This window comes from Mytilus galloprovincialis, chromosome 8, assembly GCF_965363235.1.
Source record: "Mytilus galloprovincialis chromosome 8, xbMytGall1.hap1.1, whole genome shotgun sequence".
In the NCBI taxonomy this organism is placed as follows: Eukaryota; Metazoa; Mollusca; class Bivalvia; order Mytilida; family Mytilidae; genus Mytilus; species Mytilus galloprovincialis.
The window spans coordinates 78,111,573-78,134,266 of record NC_134845.1 but is presented as its reverse complement, the minus strand read 5'-3'; the positions used below and the strand labels follow the sequence as shown (position 1 = coordinate 78,134,266).

The 22,694-nt window shown below is 31.1% G+C and overlaps 2 protein-coding genes across 2 annotated transcripts in view; both read right to left on the bottom strand.

Moving 5' to 3' along the window:
- LOC143043543 (uncharacterized) overlaps positions 1 to 9,293 on the bottom strand; it is a 93,329-nt gene extending 84,036 nt beyond the window's left edge. Inside the window, exons 1-4 of the mRNA XM_076215807.1 lie at positions 9,099 to 9,293; positions 4,716 to 4,984; positions 2,320 to 2,460; positions 394 to 620 (exon numbers count right to left, since the gene is read on the bottom strand). Of these exons, the coding sequence (XP_076071922.1) occupies positions 543 to 620; positions 2,320 to 2,460; positions 4,716 to 4,984; positions 9,099 to 9,162 (552 nt within the window). The 5' untranslated portion in view covers positions 9,163 to 9,293 and the 3' untranslated portion in view covers positions 394 to 542. The remainder of the gene's footprint in view (positions 1 to 393; positions 621 to 2,319; positions 2,461 to 4,715; positions 4,985 to 9,098) is intronic.
- A 140-nt stretch (positions 9,294 to 9,433) lies between these two features.
- LOC143043786 (uncharacterized) lies at positions 9,434 to 20,244 on the bottom strand. Its single transcript, XM_076215965.1, has 8 exons — positions 20,019 to 20,244; positions 17,125 to 17,427; positions 15,740 to 15,800; positions 14,147 to 14,184; positions 13,204 to 13,257; positions 10,928 to 10,963; positions 10,192 to 10,240; positions 9,434 to 9,455 (listed from the first exon to the last, which is right to left on the bottom strand). The coding sequence occupies exons 1-8, from the start codon at positions 20,212 to 20,214 to the stop codon at positions 9,434 to 9,436; spliced, it is 759 nt and encodes a 252-aa protein (XP_076072080.1). The 5' UTR covers positions 20,215 to 20,244.
- Positions 20,245 to 22,694: the final 2,450 nt, after the last annotated feature.

Genomic DNA, 22,694 nt, shown 5'->3' with positions numbered 1-22,694 from the left:
CTTACGACAAATAAAAAATGTAGGTGTATACATACTATTATTTTTAGTGATTGTTTATGGATTTCATTTCAATATTTGCAGATATATAATAAAAAATGGAAGTAATAACAACACCAAGGAAAATGCGAAGCATAAAATAAAACCTTCAAAAAATCAAACTGCAAAATCAAAAGCCAAAACACCTCAAATAAATTGAAAAAAATGTTATATTCCTGAATCTGAAGCGTCGATTTTTATGGTTGTATTTATGATACTGATTTTCAATACACTATACTATTCATACACATTTCTAAGATGTTCTACATAAATTATATTTTACATATCTGTTGCTAAATACTGGCAACACCAATGTTTTAATTACAGGTTTTAGAAAAAGAAATGCAAGTAATATACCTGTTCTAAACTGATTTTAAATAAACGATCAGTTTTGAAACCTGGCCAACCTTCTTCTAATTTTCTTTGAATTTGGTTCCATGTCCTCGTGTGTGTGTCTTCCTCTTCTCCTTTTTTTTTGGTATTTGGTATGATATCCCATTGATTTGTCAAGATATAACTTCATCTGGCTCAAAACATGGCATATCCTTTCGTTTTTCAATCACTGTCTTCAAAATGTGTAAAAGCTTAAAAAAAAATACATTTTTACATTTTATGTATATCACATAAATGTATCAATACTTCGTATATATTATCGTTTATTCGTATCTTGCAGACATTTAAGTACCAGATGGTATTTTCAACTCTGTATCCCGTACTTTCTATTTGATAGAAATTCGCTGTATTAAAAATCAGTGTTATCAAAGAATTATTCTCCCCTTAATGATTTCTAATTTATATGAGTTATTAGTTCTTCGTCGTTTAGCCTCTGTTGGCTGGTTGTCTTATTGGCAGCCCTACTACATTTTCTTATTTTTATTTTATAATTTGGTTCATCGTATTGTTTAGTCTTCTCTAGTGATAATCAGTGCTTTCTTTCCCTTTAGGATTTTGTTTTTGTCTTTTATACCATGTCAGGAATATGACAGTTGTTATTCATTCGTTTGATGTGTTAGGGCCTTTGACTTTGCCATTTGATTAGGTACTTTCCGTCTTGAGTTTTCCTCGAAGTTCTGTATTTATGTGATTTTTGTGAATTCAACAGTTTTCTGATAGTTGAATTATGATTGCGGGTGATGAAATAATAGCATAAGACGCTGACATATTTGAAGCACGGGATCTCTCTGTTTTGAGCTCATCATGTTCATGCGATTTCCCAATTTAAGTTTGCTATGTTGATTTGTCTCTATGAGATTTCAACAACGATAAACTGCAGTCGTCTAAATTTCTAAACAGGAAATATCGGTAAATACCATTCATGAACTACTTAATGTCGTTTTGCATGTTCATTAGAAATAGAAAATGATAACTTATTGTTGTCTTGGCTTTGTATTAAATGATTATATCGTTATCCCTTTCATAATATTTTTACCATGTTTTCATTTGTATTACTTAGATGATATGCATACACAAATCCTTTAACACATCTGTAGAGGTTCTTCAAACTTCAAATATTCCAGGTTTACAATTAACTATTCCTCGTTTCATAAATCTTGATTGCTATAGTTGAAATGTTTTAAGGATGTCATTTATGTAAAATTTAGAAAATCTAGAAATTAAAAAAATTGATACTTTAAGCTAGAATAGCATTAGAGAAAAAACAAAATAAGGTAAAAACAAATTATATATTATGGAAATCTATTTTTAGATATTTGGTTTTTGAAAAATTGAAACGAGAAAATATTGATGCCTACTTTTGCCTCACTTTCATCATTGTCATTATTTGGGTCTCAAATTGTAAGAAAACAAATTTAGAATATGATTTTCGATATTGGTAATGTATTCTTTAAAGAGCTATTGAAGTCTTCTTGAAAAGATCAGTTGATGATATCGGACAAAATATGTTATTCTGCATCTTAGGGAAAACCCAAGCAATCCGAACATCTGACTTTAATTCGTAAACCTGACATGACTCAGCATTACGAGGTTTTATCATCAGTAAAATACTGATGAAATTTAACTATTGATATTTAAACCAAACAATGGAAAAGTAATCGCAACGAATATAAAATACGACATATTCAAGGTTGTTTTAAAAACAATGTTTAATTTATAATTTAATGTTCGACACGTATGATTTCTTTTTTTTTTTTTATATATAAAATTGCTTTTGATTTCAGGAAAGATAGAAAACTATAATTAATAATTTCTGAAAAATAAAGAAGGTACTTTTTTTTCTACGTATGCATTCCTTTATTTAAAAACCTATACATTAATTCGAATTACCCTATCCTTGTGTATTCCTCCAGCATTGCTTGCGTTTACAATAAATACAAAAGAGACGGCATTAGGCAGAAAATCCAACAGAAGATTATCTAGCTGTTCGTTTTCGCCAACACCAGGTGTATCAACTATAATAACATTTCCCTGAAGTGAAAGTAATAATACGATTGATAACATACAATTAAGCTTACTTGACAACTGAGTGCCGTTCCTGTTCATTTCCTTAATTTATCAATAGCTAATGACCGCACAAACTATTTCAATCTAAATTTCCGCGGGTTTTTTTTTAAATTTCAGAGAATATATGTATAATTGAACACTTAATTTGTTAGATTTTCAACCTCATTTTATGTAGAAGTAACAAAAGACACCTTATTTTTATGAAGAATTAAACCCTCGAAAGACACTTCAATTAATATGAAGATAATTCAAAAAATACAAACTTCAATTCAAGATTTCTTTGAAAATAAATTTCCATCATATAAAACATGTTAGTGAGCAGACAGTGTGATAGAGATAACTTAATTTTTCTGATCAACTTGAATATCATTCCTCTACCTCATGTCAGACTTTTGGATAGCAGCGTGCAAACAAATTTGACCGAGCCAAAAGTTCTTTGTGTATTTTGAATGATTTGGAAGATGGTTTGTAAAACTTTTCTTACTTTATCTTCGAATCACAATACAGTACAAAAGAGATGAATAACATTAAACATATTTCATGTATTTAAGGAAATTTGAAATCAGAAGTCGAAATCGATAACATATGCATGGTAAAAAAAACAAAATCGATGAAAAGCTTAACTCATAATGGATATTTTTTTGCATATTTGTCGTTCGAAAGCTCGACATAGGGATAGTGATCCAGCGATGGCGGCATTAATTAACTTCTTAAAAGCTTAATATTTCAGAAGGAGGAAGACCAGGATGCTTTATGTTTTGTTTATAGATGCCTCATGTTACGAAGATTCCGTCAGTCACATGTACAATGTACTTGACCACATTTTCATGGTTCAGTGACTTCTAAAAACAAATTAAGATTTTTTTGTATTGTTAAATTCTCTCTTTTTATAAGTAATAGGATAACTCTATGTGGTATGTGCGTACCTTGCAAGGTCGTCATGCCCGTCAGACAGTTCTCACTTGATCTAGACCTCATTTCATGGATCAGTGAACACGTATTGTTGTGCGTTTGTTTTTCTACATTGGCTAGATATATAGGGGAGGGTTGAGATCTCAAAAAACATTTTATGCCCATGTACGTGTCGACCGTTCAAAGTTTTTCGCCAAGAAACGTAATTAAGCTTTATATTTAGGACTATCAACATAATATCAATGATTAGTAAAGAGGGCGAGATATTTCAGTGTGAGCACTCTTGCTGTTTTTGCAAGGCCAATGTACGTGTCGACCGTTCAAAGTTTTTCGCCAAGAACACAAGACTTTCTTGTAAAGATCGAGTGATCGAGTATAACACTATAATAGATATCGATAAAAACTTTTCAAATATAGTTATGATTATGAACGACTATAAGCATTACCTACTTTTAAATTCAGAAGCCCCTTAGAGCAATGTATCGCATAAGGATCAATTAATCGATAATAAGTAAGTCATTAACGAAAATTGGTTGACTCATACATAATATGTGTCTTAACTAAAAATGGAAGTATCTTCGAGATTAAGTGCAGTCGTTTGGTCTGTAAATTCAGCAATCGGGTTGATCGGTTGTAAAATTTAGTCGCCATGTGCATCGAATGAATTATATATGAAGTCAACAGTAGTATAAAGTAATTCACAAAAATGCTGAGTAAAATAATTTTTTCGTTCAAATAATTTTCAAAATTATAATAGGACAATAACATAATGGCATTACACTAGAACATTAACATATAAATGGCGGGATCTTTAAAAGTACAGAGTAACGTCATATGTACCACTTTTTGAAATTCCTAAATCGATTGAGATAAAACAAATCCGGGTAACAAACTAAAACTGAGGGAAACACATCAACTATACGAAAAGGACAACGACACCACAGAAACACTCAATTCTGTATCATTATTTTATCACAATCGTTGTTTAGAAAAAATGATTGGAAAGTCATATTAGGAACCAAATAAACAATTTCAAGCATTTGAATGATTTATTGATCTCGTCTTGCTGATTTTAATCGCTGTATATTCAAAGAATGTCTGTATGTGTGAATAAGGCTTACTATATCACCCATATATTTCTATTTCTTTAATGTTTTTCTTTATTATATATATATATTTTGCATTCTTAAAACTGTTATACAAATTAATTTAATACATCGGATATTCCAAATTCAATGTGCACTTAATTTAAGAGCAAATTTAACTTATTTTCTTTACTCACCCATTATATTTAAGATTGATATTACCTTCAATATAGGAACCGGCAGATACACATCAATCATCTCTGGGGGATGTTTTTCAATATCTGTAAATTGCGTAAGAAGTGATTCTAGTTCATCAAAATCAGCAGCAGCCTTCTCTTCAGTGGGGTGATCTTTTGAATGTATTTGAATCGATAATGATTTGGAATTTCGAATTCTACATACTGCTCCAGTAGCTGCAAGGTTACTGGTGAAAAAAATTTCTTTTCCTACAAGTTGATTGATCAATGTTGTTTTTCCAGCACTTGTCTCGCCTTCAAAAGTAAATTAATCAAGATCAGAAAATAAAAAAAGGCCCACTGATTTCTTTCAAGCACAAACAAAAAATACAGAATATTGAACCAAATGCGTATTATGCATTTAAAAATTATAAACTTACGAAAATGTTGTGTTCATTAATATCTATCTGTTGTTTGATTTTCGAAAAAAATAGTATTATATATAGAATAACATGCTTTTCGAGATTGTTACCAGGTGTCAAATTCGTTTTGTTTTGTATTTAAAGAAGGGCATACAATATAATGATAGAAAAACTATTTTTTCTGTTTACATCTTAAATCTTAAAAAAATAGTCTTGCTATCACGATCAGAAATAACTAAAACTATATAAAAAAAAAAGAGGTATAAACTATATTTTGACTAACAAAATCTTAATTGTGAGAATTGGTTTATAGGCTAATCCAATTTGTTACTCGATGTCAAACATATCAAATATGAGGTATGAATGTCAATGAGATAACTCTCCAAAACAGACCAAATGACTCAGAAATAAACAACAATAGGTCTAATGTGTATTACACAAGGTATACAAACAAGATCAACGCACATCATCAATGTAAAAAATATTATCTTTTCTCATTAGTTAGTTTTTACTGGAATAGTACAACAAAATTACTTGTACATTTTTGTTGTTTTTATATGCATATAAAATCAGGTCCTGTACCAAGTCAGAAAAATGGCAGTAGGGTCAATATCTTTAATTGTTTATACATAGGCGATAATGGTAACATTTTTTCCTGTAGCCCAGTCCATATCGTAAACTTGGATATGTATGATAGCTCGTTTCGAAGCTGTGACATATTCACATATGTGGTTAAATTTTCGGGGTACGAAGTGAGATTACTTTTTCTGTAAATTAGCATACCCCGAACATCCTTTCGTGATGCGGCTCCTTTTGGTAAAATATCCCCTTTTTAACACAATAAGTTCTTTGAAAATTTAATACTTTGAACACATTTAATAGCTCCATAGTTTTTACACATTTATTCTATGTCCCTTTACTTTCCTTATCACTACAAATGGTTAGAATCAGTCAATTGTAAAAAATAGAAAAATGTCCAATATCACTACACAGATATTTTGTCTTTACACGTGACTTTTGAGTTCGAGGCGCATTAGGGATGTTGTCCCAGTTGTTATCTTATAGTTCGTTAATGTGTCTGTGACATTGTCGTTTGGTTTTTGTTGCACTTAAGTATTTCTGTTGTTTCGTTGTTTTCCTCTTATACATATAGTTGGTGTGTTCCCTAGGTTTTAGTTTGTAACCCGGATTTGTTTTCTCTCAATCGATTTATGACTTCAGAACATCGATATATTATTGTTGCCTTTATATATCAAAGGTTAAGAGATCCCTTATACAGATTAATGTCTCTGTTGTAAGCCAGAACCCTCGTCATCGGTTCCTTGACATCATGTATGTCATATACCAATGTTTTATTTAATATGATTTTTTTATTTGGAGTATGTATATCTATTTAGTGTTGCCATATAAATGTTAAATATAGTATTAACGTTAAGCACGCTGTTTCTACAACCCCTACGACATAAAACAGAATTTTCAAAATTTTCTTAACAAAACAAAATAAAAATGTTAACAAACATGAACCACTATTAAAACAAATTCAATACGAAATTTGGAAAAAGATGTTAAAGGCTGCCGAAAAAAAGAATAGTGCATGTTGCTATAGACTCCGGCCGGGACATAGATTCAACACCGGTTAACTTTTGCAATTTTCATTAATCGTTTATAGCTTTTAACGATTTATTTAAAAGAATGGTGAAATGAAGAAAACAAAATCTCATTACTTGAATTTCAAATTGGAGCCACCAAGACAGTTTTCTAAATGTAAAATGCGAACTTTAATTTATGTTGCGGAAGTACTCCGAAATAGATCCTTTAAAGTCGTTATGTTGTACAAGTGCATATGCTTGTAATCAGTATCTTCCATAGATTAGATTTTCAAAAGTTAAAAGGGTGAAAAATAATTCCTTTCATGTGTATCAATGGCAACATTTTGCATTTATTTACCATAAAATATTGCAAAAAGGGGGGTGAACATGTCACATATCTCCCGGAAATTTGGGTCAAACTAGAATTTCAATGCCTTTGAGTGATACCTTTTTAGAAACTGTTGACATTCATCTTCCTAATGATAAAAAAAATGGGTATCTTTCGCCTAATTTTTTCGTAAAATCTAATCACAAAGTTCGTGCGATAAAAAGTTGGAAAAAAACATTACAATAATTGCGAGACCAATGTTTGGTACGGACATGCAAATACGGACTGTCATACAGAAAACAGCCTATATTACATACATAACATAATCTTGATGTTCATATAAACCCAATACGAAGGCTATTTTGATACTCAGCTATCCAAAAGTTAATTTTATTTCACACTAGCTCTCATATTTGAAAAATCCACAGGCGAAACTACACCTAACTGTGGAGTGCTACCTAAACTTGTGCATGAAATGGAGGTAATTGAAAGAATAATCCAAAACAGCGACGAAAACCGTTTCATTGAATTCATAAAATCCGGGATTATATTAGCCGTTTTTACGGCTAATCCAGGAGTAGATTTCTATATTTTAATTGTATATCAGAAGTTAAACAATGTAAGCAAGAAGATGACTTGGGAAATAATTATCATGCTTAGGTTCAAATAATTGATCGGGTGTATTTCGACAAATTATGGGACAGAGAAAATACAACTATATTCAAGTTAACCATGGGTAAAAATTTGTCCATTTACTTGCAGAGTGTCAGATACATTTGTATTGGGGTTGAATTAAGATATAGAAATCCTATAATGACAGATGATTTGCACCATGAAAGTTAAACATCCTATGATAAAAGTTTAGTACATCTAAAATATATAGATTAATTCATGGAAAACCATATACATGTACTTCCGTCCCAGTTTTTTCCTTCCTACATTACTTGCGACAATACTGCATTTTTGGGTGAAATAACGTAAATGGTAAATATCATTAAATCGATTTCCACACCTTGATGTAATTTATGATAAAATGACATCACAAAAAGAACAGAACCAGAATCAACCAACAAAATATAAAAGACCGAATAAAACATGCAAAAATTAATCGAATCAAAAACCCTCTTGTACGTCGCATTTTAATTGTAACGTCGTGTTGTAGAAACATCGTGTACAACGTTATTACGTGAATATGTTTGACACGCCTTTTGGTGTAATTTATATCAGAATTTAAGCACCAGTCAAACCTTTTTCTTGAGTGTACATTATCATCAAATTGTGATCTACATATAAAAATACACTGCAGCGCACATTGGAAGATCGTGTAATTTACTCATATCGCTCGTAAATATATGTCAATCACTTGAATTGACCTTCTTTAATACAAAATGTATGACAACTTTAATATGAGATAGCAATCTTGTTACATAAAAACCCAAAATACAAGTACATGTCATATTTACAGGGTAGTATCAAAAACTTTCACTTATCATATTTTGTTATGAAAATTTTTTGCACGTTTCCGGTTTTTAATGTTACAATGAAAGAATTGTGTTTTTTCATGAAAATAAGACAAAGTCATGTGATTACACAGGCGTGATACAGATGTTTGAGAAAGATCAATAAAAAAAGAATATTTGTGAAGGTCTAATAATACGGGATATTCGTTGTACGGACGTGGTACTATTTCTCCCTAAAACATTCGTCATACGTCTGTAGCTGTTTCCCCGGATCACAAAAGACTTATTAGTGACCCTCGATTTCTAAAAAATTAAAAGCCAAACAAAGTATTAAGTTGAAGAGTATTGATTACCAACAACTCCGACATGCTTTCAATATACAACTAAGTAACTCTTTCCTGATTTAGAAAATCTTTAGTATTTCGAAAGTTTTGTAAACAGTGATGAGATATCTACAAGTAAGAATGACGTGTTAAATGATAAAAGTGCTATCCTTTTAACCTAAAAATAATATAGTAAAAGTTTAGAGGCAGACTGAAACATTAAACTACTGCTGACTAAATGCACTTGGTTTCACTATATTCACAATGTTATTATTCTTATGAATACAACCATGCTACGTACACATACCTGCAATAAGAATACCACAGTCATTTCTAAGCAAGTCACGTTTATATGTCTGCAAAACGTTCATATAGTCGGGACAAGCTGCAGATAATTCTTCTTGAAAATCCTTATCAAACTCTTTGTTACTCAACAGTTTTTCCAAAAGTTCAATGATAAAACGTAGTTTCTCCACAGCTTTTTCCGGTGAAATCTTTTCTTTTTTTTTTACTAAAACATTTAAATTGGTATATTGTCATTCCGATAGTTATTCAATACAGGCATTTTTACTCTGTCGTTAGACATTTAATAAATGGATATCTGTAATTATGTACTTTCTTAACATGGTGCAGAAGTATATTTTATTGAGTATGTTTAGATAACCTGAAAGAGTAAAATAACACAAAACTCCAAAATAAAATTCAAAACTGAGAGTTTATTATCAAGACGCAAAAACAAAAGTGGAAATAAATCAAACGAAAGGAAAACAATTTTCATATTTCTGGCTTGGTACCTTATGTGGAAAATATTGGGCTTAACCTAGTTTTATTAGTGACCTTCTGTTTTTGTCTGTTCTGTGGTCGGGCTGTGGTCTCTTTTACACGTTCCCCATTTCCATTCTCAATTTTGTTATAGCTAGCTAAATCTTCCAATTGTATGAAAGTCAGATAAGATTTTATTATAGTGACAGCAATGTGTGAGCAAAACTAACAGACGTTATTGGTTAAAATGACAACCATACCATATATTTCCGTTGATCTCAATGTGTTTGAGATACAGGGTTAATACAGATATTCATATAAGTTTGAATATTAAAACCAACAGTGTAAGAATTTTCATTTTATTTTATATATTCGTATTTTCACATGTTACTAGAGTATATGTATGGTTTTTGTGTATTGAGATCATGTTTTTCAATGACATGAACACGTTAAAATTACTTGTAGGGGTCACAAAAAGATTTCAGACATCATTTACTTTCAACTATAACTATAAACTTCACCTACATCATTTTTGTAAATTTATACAAATATGAAAAGTCCCAAATTCACATTCACATGTCGTTAACAGTTAAGAATAGAGTATTAAAAGCTAAGATTTTTTTTTATCTATTACCAACCTTTCATTGCGACATTCCTCCTTCGTGTCTGTTGTAGGAACATATCTGACTGAACATTTTAAAAAAAATTGTTATTATTACGGCGAAAGCTGAAGGTAACACTTCAACGAATTGTTTGATAGTTATTGTTTTAAATCCTATATCACTTCTGGTGCAGAAAAATTGGTACTGTTAATGTATTACTACCACTGTATCGATACCTCTGCAGGTAGACTGTTAGTCCCTGGTGGTATTACCAGCCCAGTAGCCAATACTCCGGTATTGGCATGAAAATACGGACTATTTGTGTTATTAACTTTGCTGTTACAAAATATTAGCAATTATAATAAATTAAGGAATGTATCTCCCTCATGCAAAGCTCTGATTCCTTTCAGGGATTTGACTATACTTTTTGGAACTTTTAAATTATAGCTCTTCATCTTTTATAAAAAGCTTTCGATTTCACATATTTGGTCTACGAGCATCACTGAAGAGACATGTATTGTCGAAATGTGCATCTGGTGCAGAAAAATTGGTACCGTTAATGTTATTTTACATGTACGACATTCTTAACAATTGTATGTTGTAGATTTTAATGGAATCTTTTATCCGCGATAATAATGTTGTTTGATATGAATGGTTTTGAAAAACATACACGTATAAGAACTTTGATGATTTAAACATATCCCTTTCCATGTAAGCATTTTGGCTTGTAAAGTTATTTATAAAGATAAAAGCAGTTTAAACAAATACTTACATTCTATCATTGCCATAATCAATAAAAGTATAATAGCTAGAAAAAACAAACCATATAGTTATTCATGGTTATTAACCCAGCATATCATTATAGTGATGAATTTTGTTTTAATACAAATATGTTGATCGTATTAACATTAAATACAAGGTAATAAACCGATTTTTTATCTGGAATAAGTACGGTCATATTAAAACACCATAAAGGTACTTCCCTATTTCATACCTAAATGTTTGTATAGTAATACACGCAAGTAAACAGTCTTTCTGATTAAGTTTTTTATTTGAAAAAGTCCAATGTTTGGTTTATAAAGCCGTGCTCGTAGTGATTGTGTTAGTCGGATGTCGAACGTTAAGCTAAAGACACACTAACAAATAGAAGTGTTTACAATAACTCTGAAGAAGTAGGAAGCATCTTTTCTGTAATGAAGCTTTGCCTAAAGTATTAAGTATCATCTTCAGCTTGAAGCAAAGAATAAATTGATGAGCATTGCTTTAAATGGATCTTTGGCATATTTTAAAAGAGCAATTTAGAGCATTGGTTTTAAACAGCAATTAAAAGCATGGGCTTTACACAGCAATTACGACTATTGGTTTAAAAAAGCAACTGTAAAAAAAGCAGTAAACCAGATAAAAAAAGCCAGAGAAATTAGACATCTTCATTGCATCGATCACCAATTTTGGTTACCTTAACTACTATTTGAGAACCAGAAGCCATTACGCCCTTGGTGTCCGTCGCTGTTCATTGAGTGAACTTAACAATTATTTATTCCATTCTAAAATGCTACAATTATTTAGTCCTTGTGATACTCGGAGAAATAACTCTTGTTCGAACTCAGAAGAGTCGCATGCATGATGTGGTATGAGTGCTAATAGATTACTCTCCACCAATATCACAATGTGTAAAAAGAAGATAAGTGTTTGTCAAAGTACGGCCTTCAACATGGACCATTGACTCACATCGAACAAGCTGTAAAGTGCCACAAAATATCAAGTATGAATCAATTCAAACAGGAAAACCAACGGTCTAATCTATATAAAAAAACGATAAACAATAAGGTAACATATCACCAAACGACAACCACTGAACCAGGTTCCTGACTAAGACCAGGTGCAATCTAGTGCAACAGTTTAAAACGTTTTAACTGGCACAAACCTTAACCCTTACCTGGAATAGAAGTGAAACATTACCACATAGAAAGACACACTATAAAATATCAAATCCAATAGCTTTACTCAATCAAAAAGACAAATCAATAAAAAAAAAAACAATCACTGAACAAATTGGATCTATGACACAATGTAAAAGACAACTATAATTTGGACCAAATGGTGGTAAAAAAAATAACGATAAAGTTGCTTGGATTTGATATTTTATAGTGTGTCTTTCTATGTGGTAATGTTTCACTTCTATTCCAGGTAAGGGTTAAGGTTTGTGCCAGTTAAAACGTTTCAAAAGCAAAAGATAAATTTAACCAAAGCTAAATCAGTCAAAAACCCTCATCCTAACGATAAAAATTTAGAAATAAACTATTTCTGTATTTGTGGTGGAGGTTAATAAAAAAGAATAAGTTATTATGTTAATTAGAGCTATTGTTCATACTAGCATAACCGCTGCTGGTTTTTATTTGCTGTTATTCTCCGTTTGTAAACTCAGCTTTGTAATAAGGGTTTCGGCCGTGACATATTTTCTAACAACAACAACACTATTTGAAATTTCTCCGTTGATAAGGTAAGCAAATATTCAGAAAATAAGATTCCCACATCTTTAGGCAAAATGAACCTTACAAGGACATGCTTCCTCGTTTATGTCTCTTTTGTCATCATGTTCCTAACGTTTTGTTGTTTTAATTTTTCTTCATTTATCTCCTTTTGCCTATTTATTATGTGTCAACGTTCTTGTTGCTTGTTTATAATATACGTAAGCATTAGATCTGATATATGAAATCGCAATTTAATATGACAAAATGCCAGTCTTTGATGCTTTTTTCGTGTATTTTATAATTTATAGTTGCTTTGCACAATCATTTACATTTAATTATTTGTATATCTTTCGGTATGAATGATGACTGCTGTCCGATATTTAAATACATTTAAATAGTTCTTTATGCTAATAAATTACACAGTTAAAATTGAAATTGAAAAGATCGAAGTATAAATCATTCTTCAACGACTGGGAAAATAAAACGACAAGGGAGTCTTTTTTAACTGACAGTAAATGCAAAATAATAATGACTGCTTAAAATTGTAACTCTGTTCTTAGTAATCTCAAAAGCTTACCTAGTACTATAAGAAATGTACCCACTATTCTAACTGTATGTTTTTTTTCTTTGCCTGCAAAACAAATATTGTGATACTATTTTCAAAAAAAATATGATTTATTTACCTATCTTTAAAAAGTAAAATCACAAAAATACTGAAATCCGAGGAAAGTTCAAAACGGAAAGTCCCTTATCAAATGGCAAAGTCAACTGATGAAACACATCAAACAAACGAATGGACAACAACTGTCATATTTCAGACTTGGTACATGCATTTTCAAATATATTGAAAATAATGGATTGAATCTGGCGCTAAACCTCTCACTTGTACGACAGTCGCATCAATTTCATCATATTAACAATGATATGTGAAAAAAATAATAAATTTTACAAACTGTACCGACTTTTTGGCAGCTTTCTAGAGCATGCCATATGAAGTATGTTGACATGAATTTCGAAGACGAATGACTGTTAAATGTACAAAATTATTAATAGAAAAGGATCGACAAAGGGATATCGAAACAGCTGTAAAACAAACAACAGTGCACAAAACTTAGAAAACTGTAAAAAATGAGACTAATAGCAACAAGGACAACATCCCAAACTAGGGGGATCTCTGGTCATCTGCACATGCATGTAAGGCCAGTTGTAATACACCTTTAGTAATAAGCATCTCATCATTCCGGTTTGATAATTGGCAATGGGTAAACATATTTGTTAATGTATTTGAGTTTTTGAATGCTCGAGGCATACACAATGATTTTGAATGATATACATATATACATGTGTGTGTAAATATGTGTATACATCATACAAATGTAATGTGTATGTAAATTTTCGTTTATTACAAATAAAAATTATGTAAACGAAGGGTTTGTCTCTTTTATTTTTGAACTGATTGTTCTTAGCAAACCTGATGAAAGGTTTTTTGAAACAAACATTGTAATGTAATATCGCCTTACCTTTGATAGGTGATGATGCTTTGGTTTCAGCTGCAGTCCTGAAATTTGTATGAGTATTTGAGAAGAAAATCCCTTGTACTAATGAAAAATTCTATTCTAATTGTTTTATTAGTTTTTCATCAATGTAAACAAATGATAACACTTGTTTATTACTGTTCAAGATTTGTTCAATATATATTGTCGTTTGAGTAAACCATTTGAGTTTCCAAATAAATATTTACTATACTGTGAATACATTTATTTTTGTGTGTACCTATCTTCGTTTATGAAAGAAAACTTGTTTGTTCATGGATGTTTCATTTCGTGTTTTGTCGAGGTCTGAATATAGCCTGTAGAAAAAGTATCATTTGTTGATAATTTCATTTCGTAGTTAACTTGTACTCACGAAATTCTCGAAAATTGGTATCCAACGAATAATAATAAATTCGCCCTAAGTGGTTAAGGTAGATCATAAGTATATGTTTCTTATACTATGCCAAACTGAAAATTTTACTATCCTCAGTTCAAAAATTGCTCAATTTTCTAAAAATGATCATGAACAAACACATTTTTGTTCATTAAAAGAAATCTATGAGATAGAATTTTGAAATGAATTGTCAGAAGAAATGTTTTATAACATGTGGTTACAACATAACAAAAATATGGTGTCATCTAACTGGTGTCCTCTCCACAAGTATAAATTAAAAAAATTCCTATCAATCCAGTATACATTTTTTACCAAAAGAGTAATCTACCCTTAAATGGCTTAGTTATTAAAAATGAAATTAAAAAAAATAATGTTTGGTATTTGTTTATATATTTTGCGAAATGCAATAAATCAGCATGTTTTCTTCATATAAATAAACAGTCTAACCAATAACACTGCACATCTGTCCACAAGTTTGTAGACTTGGGCAAATTACTAGACTGATTGTGTACTGAGATAGTAAAATCCAAGATGGCGGTATACCATGAATCTACATTAATACCATTTCAATGTTTTTGGACTTAATTGACCATTAAAATACTTTTTTTTTTGTTTACTATGCTGATACGGTGGGCCTTTGAACAGTATTGTAGCTTGCATGTTCAGGAAATAATTATCATTTCAATTCGGTATTATACCTACAAATGTCTATCTTTATTTTTTTCGATTTAAGTATCGTGTCTCAATTATAAAAGTTGTTCTTTGCACTGTTGAAATCAATTCAACAAAAATCAAATACTGACTGATTATAGTTTAAGGATTAGTTTAAGAGCAATTTTATGCAAACGACATCAGGTTACATTACTCGAGGACAGAAACTACTATTTTTGAAACAATAACACAAATGCAATTCCAGTAAATATATAATACTCGGAATTTGAATAAATATCTAGAATACTTACAATACAAAGTAAAATCACAAAAATACTGAACTTCGAGAAAAACTCAAAACAAAAAGTCACAAATCTCATGGCAAAATTAAAAGATAAAACAAATCAAAAGGATTATTATATTTGTATAGAATTAAATATTTCTAGTTTACTGGTATTTTTGTCGATATTTCAAATTTACGAACTCTCTCGGTCTTAGTTAATAAATAAATAGATACAAAATATAACAATGCTCACTTATTAATCGGCGGGCAACTAAACGCTAGTGTCAAATTTTCTCTAGAGCTGCAATTATAATCTGAAACAAAACTTTAAACTTTAAACAAAATGAAGACCATCAGCCATATCAGAATCTCCTGCTTATATTTATCATTCTAATATGACGTGCTTCTTTCGCTTTATGAACAAACTCATGCTCTAAATCCAATAACATCTGTTTGCACATGCGTATATTGACTTCTTCAGAATAATGAATTTTATCAAATTATCATGCACTTAATATATTTCCTTAACTTTAAAACACTTCCAAACGCTTAAATGGTGCACATGATGTTACTAATTCATTTATTATGACTGTAATGTGTTGCATTCCAAAATTGACATATTTGACCTCGATACGATAACCGTTCATGTTGGCTATTCAAACTCCTCCCTCTGAAAAATCACAGTGCCAGCCGTTTGCTTCTTTACAAAAAAAGAAGATTCATGGAAGAGCCTACACACACGCCTTTACACTTAAACTTATCGGACATATACATTACCTTAATTGTCCTATTTAGAATCGAAATAATTGATGCAAGCTATACTTTTTTGTAGTTTTAAAATGGGTAGGCATTATATTAGTGTCATTTTAGCCCTCAATATCGCTCGGGCAAAAATAATCCCGATTATAATGTCTACCCATGTTAAAACTATAATAGAGTATAGCTTGCATCACTTATTTCTTAAATTTTTGAACGAAAATGTATTAGGATATTGTTTTAAAGTAATTTGAAGTATATTTTTGTTTGTTTGATACGATAGGTCCTTGTTGGTGCTGTCTATTTTTTGCTCAAAAGGTTTTTTGCTTCATACAATTTGGGAGAAGTGGCAAAATGTACATAAGTCTAACATTAGTTTTTTCGCGCATATAAATTACCTTTTAAACTTTACAGAATGACTTTACAAGGGGAACGCACTAAAATCAAATAGCTTTTTTAAGAGGGTTCTTGAATGTATTGTGCTATCTAGAAATGATACTTCAAACTGTTAATACCATCTGTCATACAAGTAGGAGGCTGGTAACCTAGGTTAAAGCAACCATTTTCCTCGGAAATGCATGTTCCAAGTTAGGAATATGACATATGATTTCTTCTCGTTTTGTTGGTTTATAGAGTTTAATTTGACAGTCGTTATGGACTTATTAATTTACCTTTGAGTTCGGTTACATTGCAAACAGGTAATACGTTGACTTTCCATGTGCATCTTATGTCATTTCATCTTTTGATTGTTACACCTGCATCAATTTTGACGCATTTAAAGTGTTGATAACTTCGGAGTTTTTAGGGTGACAAATGTTTTGTGTATAACTTGTATGATACTGTCGATGGAAACGTCAATTAGTATATTTATATTGATCTTACCCTGATCTAGCTGCATCTGTTTTGGACACGAAACTAAATAGCACATACAATCTTCCTTTGTTGGTATACAGAAACATTTATCTCTTGGTTCAGTAACAAACGCATAACCCGCAGTATAGTCACATCGACAGGTGCTGTCAGCCATAGATGAACCATTCTCGTATAAAAATTGTCCCAATTCATCACATTTCGATTTTTTGAAAACACATCTACTTAGTTCGTGTGACCAAAATTTAAACGGTTGATACCTCAAAGGAGAACAATCGATATTTTTGCGACTTCCACTTGTAACATACTTTTGTCCTAGATTGATAAAAAAAAATAACCAATGTTATGAAAAATTACATAGTGAGGGATTGTGCTTGACCAATGTTATGAAAAATTACATAGTGAGGGATTGTGCTTGACCAATGTTATGAAAAATTACATAGTGAGGGATTGTGCTTGACCAATGTTATGAAAAATTACATAGTGAGGGATTGTGCTTGACCAATGTTATGAAAAATTACATAGTGAGGGATTGTGCTTGACCAAATTATGAAAAATTACATAGTGAGGGATTGTGCTTGATTTTAATATGATGGAGCTGGCATGTCTGTAACTGTTAATTGTTGTCATTTTGCCTAAATTTCTTTGTATTCATGTCTTTCAATCTTACAAATGTTCTTTTTGTATGCCATTTAGTATACCTCTGTCACAATTATTTTTTGGTTTTTAAGTTATTAAGTTTATAACGAAATGCAGATTTATGTACCACTTTGTGACATTTTTGTCTGTTCGTTTTGTCTGATCAACGTTGTCAATGTTATGGAATGTTTGTACCGTTCACGCATCGTTGACAATGTTATGGAATTTGATGCGACTGTCATACAAGTCAGAGGTTTAGCTAGCTATAAAACCAGGTTCAATCCACCATTTTTTACATAAGAAAACGCCTGTACCAAGTCAGGAATATGACAGTTGTTATCCATTCGTTTGATGTGTTTAAACTTTTGATTTTGCCCTTTGATTTGGGACTTTCCTTTTTGAATTTTCTTCGGAGTTCAGTATTTTTGTGTTTTTATTTTTTATACGACTGTCTTACAAGTTAGACTTTTAGCTAGCTAGCTATAAAACCAGGTATAATTTTCCATTTTCAACATAAGAAAATGCTTGTTCCAAGTCAGAAATAGGACTGTTGTCATTCATTCGCTTGATGCGTTTGAGCTTTTGATTTTGCAATTTGACTACGGACTGTCCGTTCTCGGAATTTGGTTTTATTGATATTTTCTTTTTGTTACTTATCCTGACATCGTAATCTTTTGAACTTACTTAAATTGTACGTACTCATTAGAATCACACAGTTCAACATTGTATATTATTTGTATAGTACGTAACTTAGTGATGTGTGTGTAAGTTAATATTAAGTATATTCCAAAATTTTTCAGCATTTTTTAAATCTTGTGAACGGTTACAGATTGGAAATATTTTAGAGTTTTAGAACGTACTGAAGGTCGGACGTACGGAAGGACAAGCATAACACTAAATGTCCAATCCAGTGAGGACTGGGTATTTAGAATGTATGGTCTTTTGCTTTAACATCCCTGTCATGAATGCATTGTAAGTAAAAATTTGAAAAAACATTTAATAACTAATTAAAGGTTTATTTAGATACTCTTATGTCTTTATTTGTAACGTTTGCCTACTTATAATACGGTAAACAAGTTTTGTAAGGCAACATCAAGCAAATCAAGCATTTTATGAAACTTTGGTGTAGGATGGCGGCAGTTAGAATATTTATAATTATTACATATAAATCAACAGTATAGCCATAAGGGAGGGGTGGATCCCGCTAACATGTTTAACTCCAACAAATTCCGTATGTATGTGTCTGTCCCAAACCAGGAACCTATAATTCAGTCGTTTGTTGATATGACTTATGTTACATTAATAAGGCCGTTTTTTTCTCGTTTAAATTCTTTTACATTTGTAATTTTCGGGCCTTTTATAGGTGACTATGCGGTATGGGCGTTGCTCATTTTCGAAGGCCGTACAATGACCTATAGTTGCTTATTTCTGTGTCATTTGGTCTCTCGTAGACATTTGTCTCATTGGCAACCATACCGCATCTTCTTTTCTTATATAAACAGTGCTGACGTTCTAAAACGGCACGGATACAATCTCAAATATGGAGCAAAACAAAAGATTCAAATCAGCTTTCTCTTAAATAACTCTTGACCATCTAATTTAAAAGATGATAACATATCTGAACATATTCTGGAGGAATTTTTGACCGCAGTATTATCGATTTTTTCGATTACGTTGAGTGGATAATATCAATTCAATAATTGATACAGCCAATATAAAAATATAAAAGAAAACAAATCAACATTTATTTACAGAAGACAGCATGAAGGTGTCGGAATAAACAACCAAACAACAAGATTGTTGAGAAGTACGAAACGTGTGTCGAAATCTGCTGAATGTTAAAAGTGTTCATACATGTGTTGGTTTTGTATAAATTTATCCCTTAAACGTTAATGGTTGGCTCGGGTGCTCCTAATAAATTTCCTGGTTTTGCTAAGTGCACATATTGTATTGGTGTTAAAATATATATTATGCTTTCAATAAAACGTCATATGCTAATGTAACCGCAATATCAGCGACATGCATATCCAACCCAGTCAATCAAAGCATGGTGGCCTGATAAGGAAAATGTATCTATATAAAAAAAAAGATGTAGTATAATTTCCGATGAAACAACTCTCCACAGGAACCCAAAAATGACTCAGAAAATAATATTATAAATAACCGTACGGCCTTCAAAAATGAAGAGAGCTCGTATTGCATAATCAGCAATAGTGAACCATGTCTTCTGAAAATAAATGAACACTATTTTTTTACATGATACTTGCCTGGTCGTACATAGTCAGCATTGTCTGTACATGATTCATTATAAACGTTTGCATCTTGGTCTAACAGACATGAATAGCGATTCACTAGTGTGTTGTTATAACAAACAAACTTGGCCCGAAACGTTCTTTCTAATTCCTCTGGGCATTTTAAATCGAATGCCGAGATAACGGTTATTGCCAAAACCATCAAAATCATCTAAAACCATTAGAATTAGTATTAATCCATGTTTTTTTCTTCTAGATAACGATTTATTTTATCAAAATCATAAAACTAAAATAGTTTCAAAGTTTTAACAAAATTATATGACTGTACCATCATTATAACAATATTAGTGTAGGTACAACCTGTTAAATTTAATTTCTTTTTAATTTTTTATTGTTTAATTGTATAACTGTTTAACATGTTAAGCTGTATAAAAATAAAATTTCATAACGTTGCTACCCGATTTTTTTCTGATAACAAATAAGAAGATGTGGTACGTTTACAACTCAATCAACTCTCCGTCTAAGATTTTTTTAAAGGAACCATACGGCCTTAATAACCCATACCGCATTATTCAAGTCCAAAAAATGTGTGCTAACAATACACAGATCAAATACGGCATTTCAGCAATACAAATGTTCAATTTCTCTTACATATCAGAGTGTAATATGAGGGCAAATATATATTTATATCATAATAATATGTAAATATTCATATTCACACTTACATAACTAATTCTGTGACATGTTGGATTAGCAAGCAAAGAAGACGACGCTTAATCTGTCCAACGCCCCTGGTCTAAATTCAATCCTTTTTAGAGTTTATACAATTCATTGAGGTATTGCTTAAGTTCGATTTGCACCTTCTAAATTGTATAATGTGATTTGAAATTTATAAACTAGTGTTGCCTTGCCTACTGTGTTTTACATTTTTATTTCATAACTATCACTTAGTAATGTTATTTTGCTAAATTATTATCTTGCGTCTGTTTAATTACCAAACTACTAGAAGTTGGTTTAGAAATACCTATCTGTATATGTTACCTTTAAGTTATTTTCTCGTTGTCTTTTCCCCTCTTTTTACTCGAACGGGGTATTTGTCAGAACCAGTACCACTTCTTAAATCGAGTATACAATGCTGAAACAGAAAGAAAAACTATAACCAGGAAAATTTCAAATCGGTTATAGCATTACACAACACGCACAATTAAACCACATTTCCTTGTTTTCATACAAAAATTACCAGGGTTAACAAAAAATGCATGTGTTAAAATAATTGGGTTAACTGTCTGCTGTTTAATAATATGGTCGTATTGGACGTATTCATATACTGTTTACTTTTGAGAGTATATGTCAATTTGCTTTAGACGTTATTTGAGAAGCATTCTTATTGATTAATACTTGTTATTCTTTTCTACTTGTAATTGAGTTTTTCACCTTGCAGCACTGGTTCGTGTCTATTGAAAAGATATACATGTATAGTAATGTTTCCCAAATCAAGTAACTATTTTTGGCGTTTTTATATCAATTCTGTCACTGAGTCCGAATAATTCATATAAAAGGCACAGTATAACTGCAATAGATAATGCATATAAGATACATTAATAAATTATAGATTTTGATTTTATGCTGAGCCCATACCAGAATGAAGTATGTGATTCCAAGCTTTATATTAATAGGAGTTGTGGTTTGTAATTATTTCGCTAATGGTATGCTTGCACATAGAACATATTATAATTATGTAGAATAAAGAGTTGTCTCTTAAACAGAAGAAATAAAATCATTTCTTTGATTTCAGCGACAATTGATAGCAGAGGTTTGTTTTGTGGAAAAACTGAAATTAGGATTTGCAATAAGTCACATACAGACACCTCAAAAAGTTGTTACAAAAATTCTTTCTACGTTTCTTCATAACGACAGGTTGTGGCTTCGTATTTGTGCATCCCACGCAACTAAATGGACGCCAAAATTTAGCAATGGTTTTAATGTACTGCTGGTCGAATGGGACCAGAAGTGACCACATTTCTGTACCCCAGTACCCTTTGAGTCATACATTTATGCCATTCACCATGTATTTAAAATTTTACTTTTGATAAACACAATAATTTTATTTTTTGCCAACGGCAAAGGTAACGATGTCTTTGATGCATGATAGTTAAAAGTAAAATCACTTAAATACCGAACTCGGAGGAAAATTGAAAATGGAAAGCCACTAATCATATGGCAAACCTTCAAGCTCAAACACATCAAACTAATGGATGACAACTGTCATATTCCTGGATTTATAACTAGATAAACCTCTTACTTTTATGACAGTCGCATAAAATACCATTATACTGAAATAGATGTGTGAACAAATTAAACAAACAGATATAAAAGGTAAAATAGGGGTACGGCAGTCAACATTTTGTTAAAATCTTAAACACTACTGAAACAATCAAATATGTCGGAAAGAAACACAAAAAGGCCTATAGACAAATTTCATTATTAAAACGAAAAACAAGTGTAAACTATTTAGCAAAACTTCGGTCTATATCAGTTACTGCACACTTCAAGGTGTATTATTAGGACTTTATCACAACTAAACGTTGATAAAGATTCTTAAATATGTACCTGTATTTATTTTTGTTTGTTATCAGTTTGAAATCAATATTATTTTTGAATTAAAACCATATAAATATACTAGTTTCCTTT

Coding starts and splice junctions, on each gene's coding strand:
- LOC143043786 (XM_076215965.1), bottom strand. CDS start 20,214: ATGATTTTGATGGTTTTGGCAATAACCGTTATCTCGGCATTCGATTTA. Junction 15,801..17,124: donor ACAGATGCAGCTAGATCAGG/GTAAGATCAATA, acceptor GTTTTGTTTCAG/ATTATAATTGCAGCTCTAGA. Junction 13,258..14,146: donor AGCATCATCACCTATCAAAG/GTAAGGCGATAT, acceptor TTTGTTTTGCAG/GCAAAGAAAAAAAACATACA.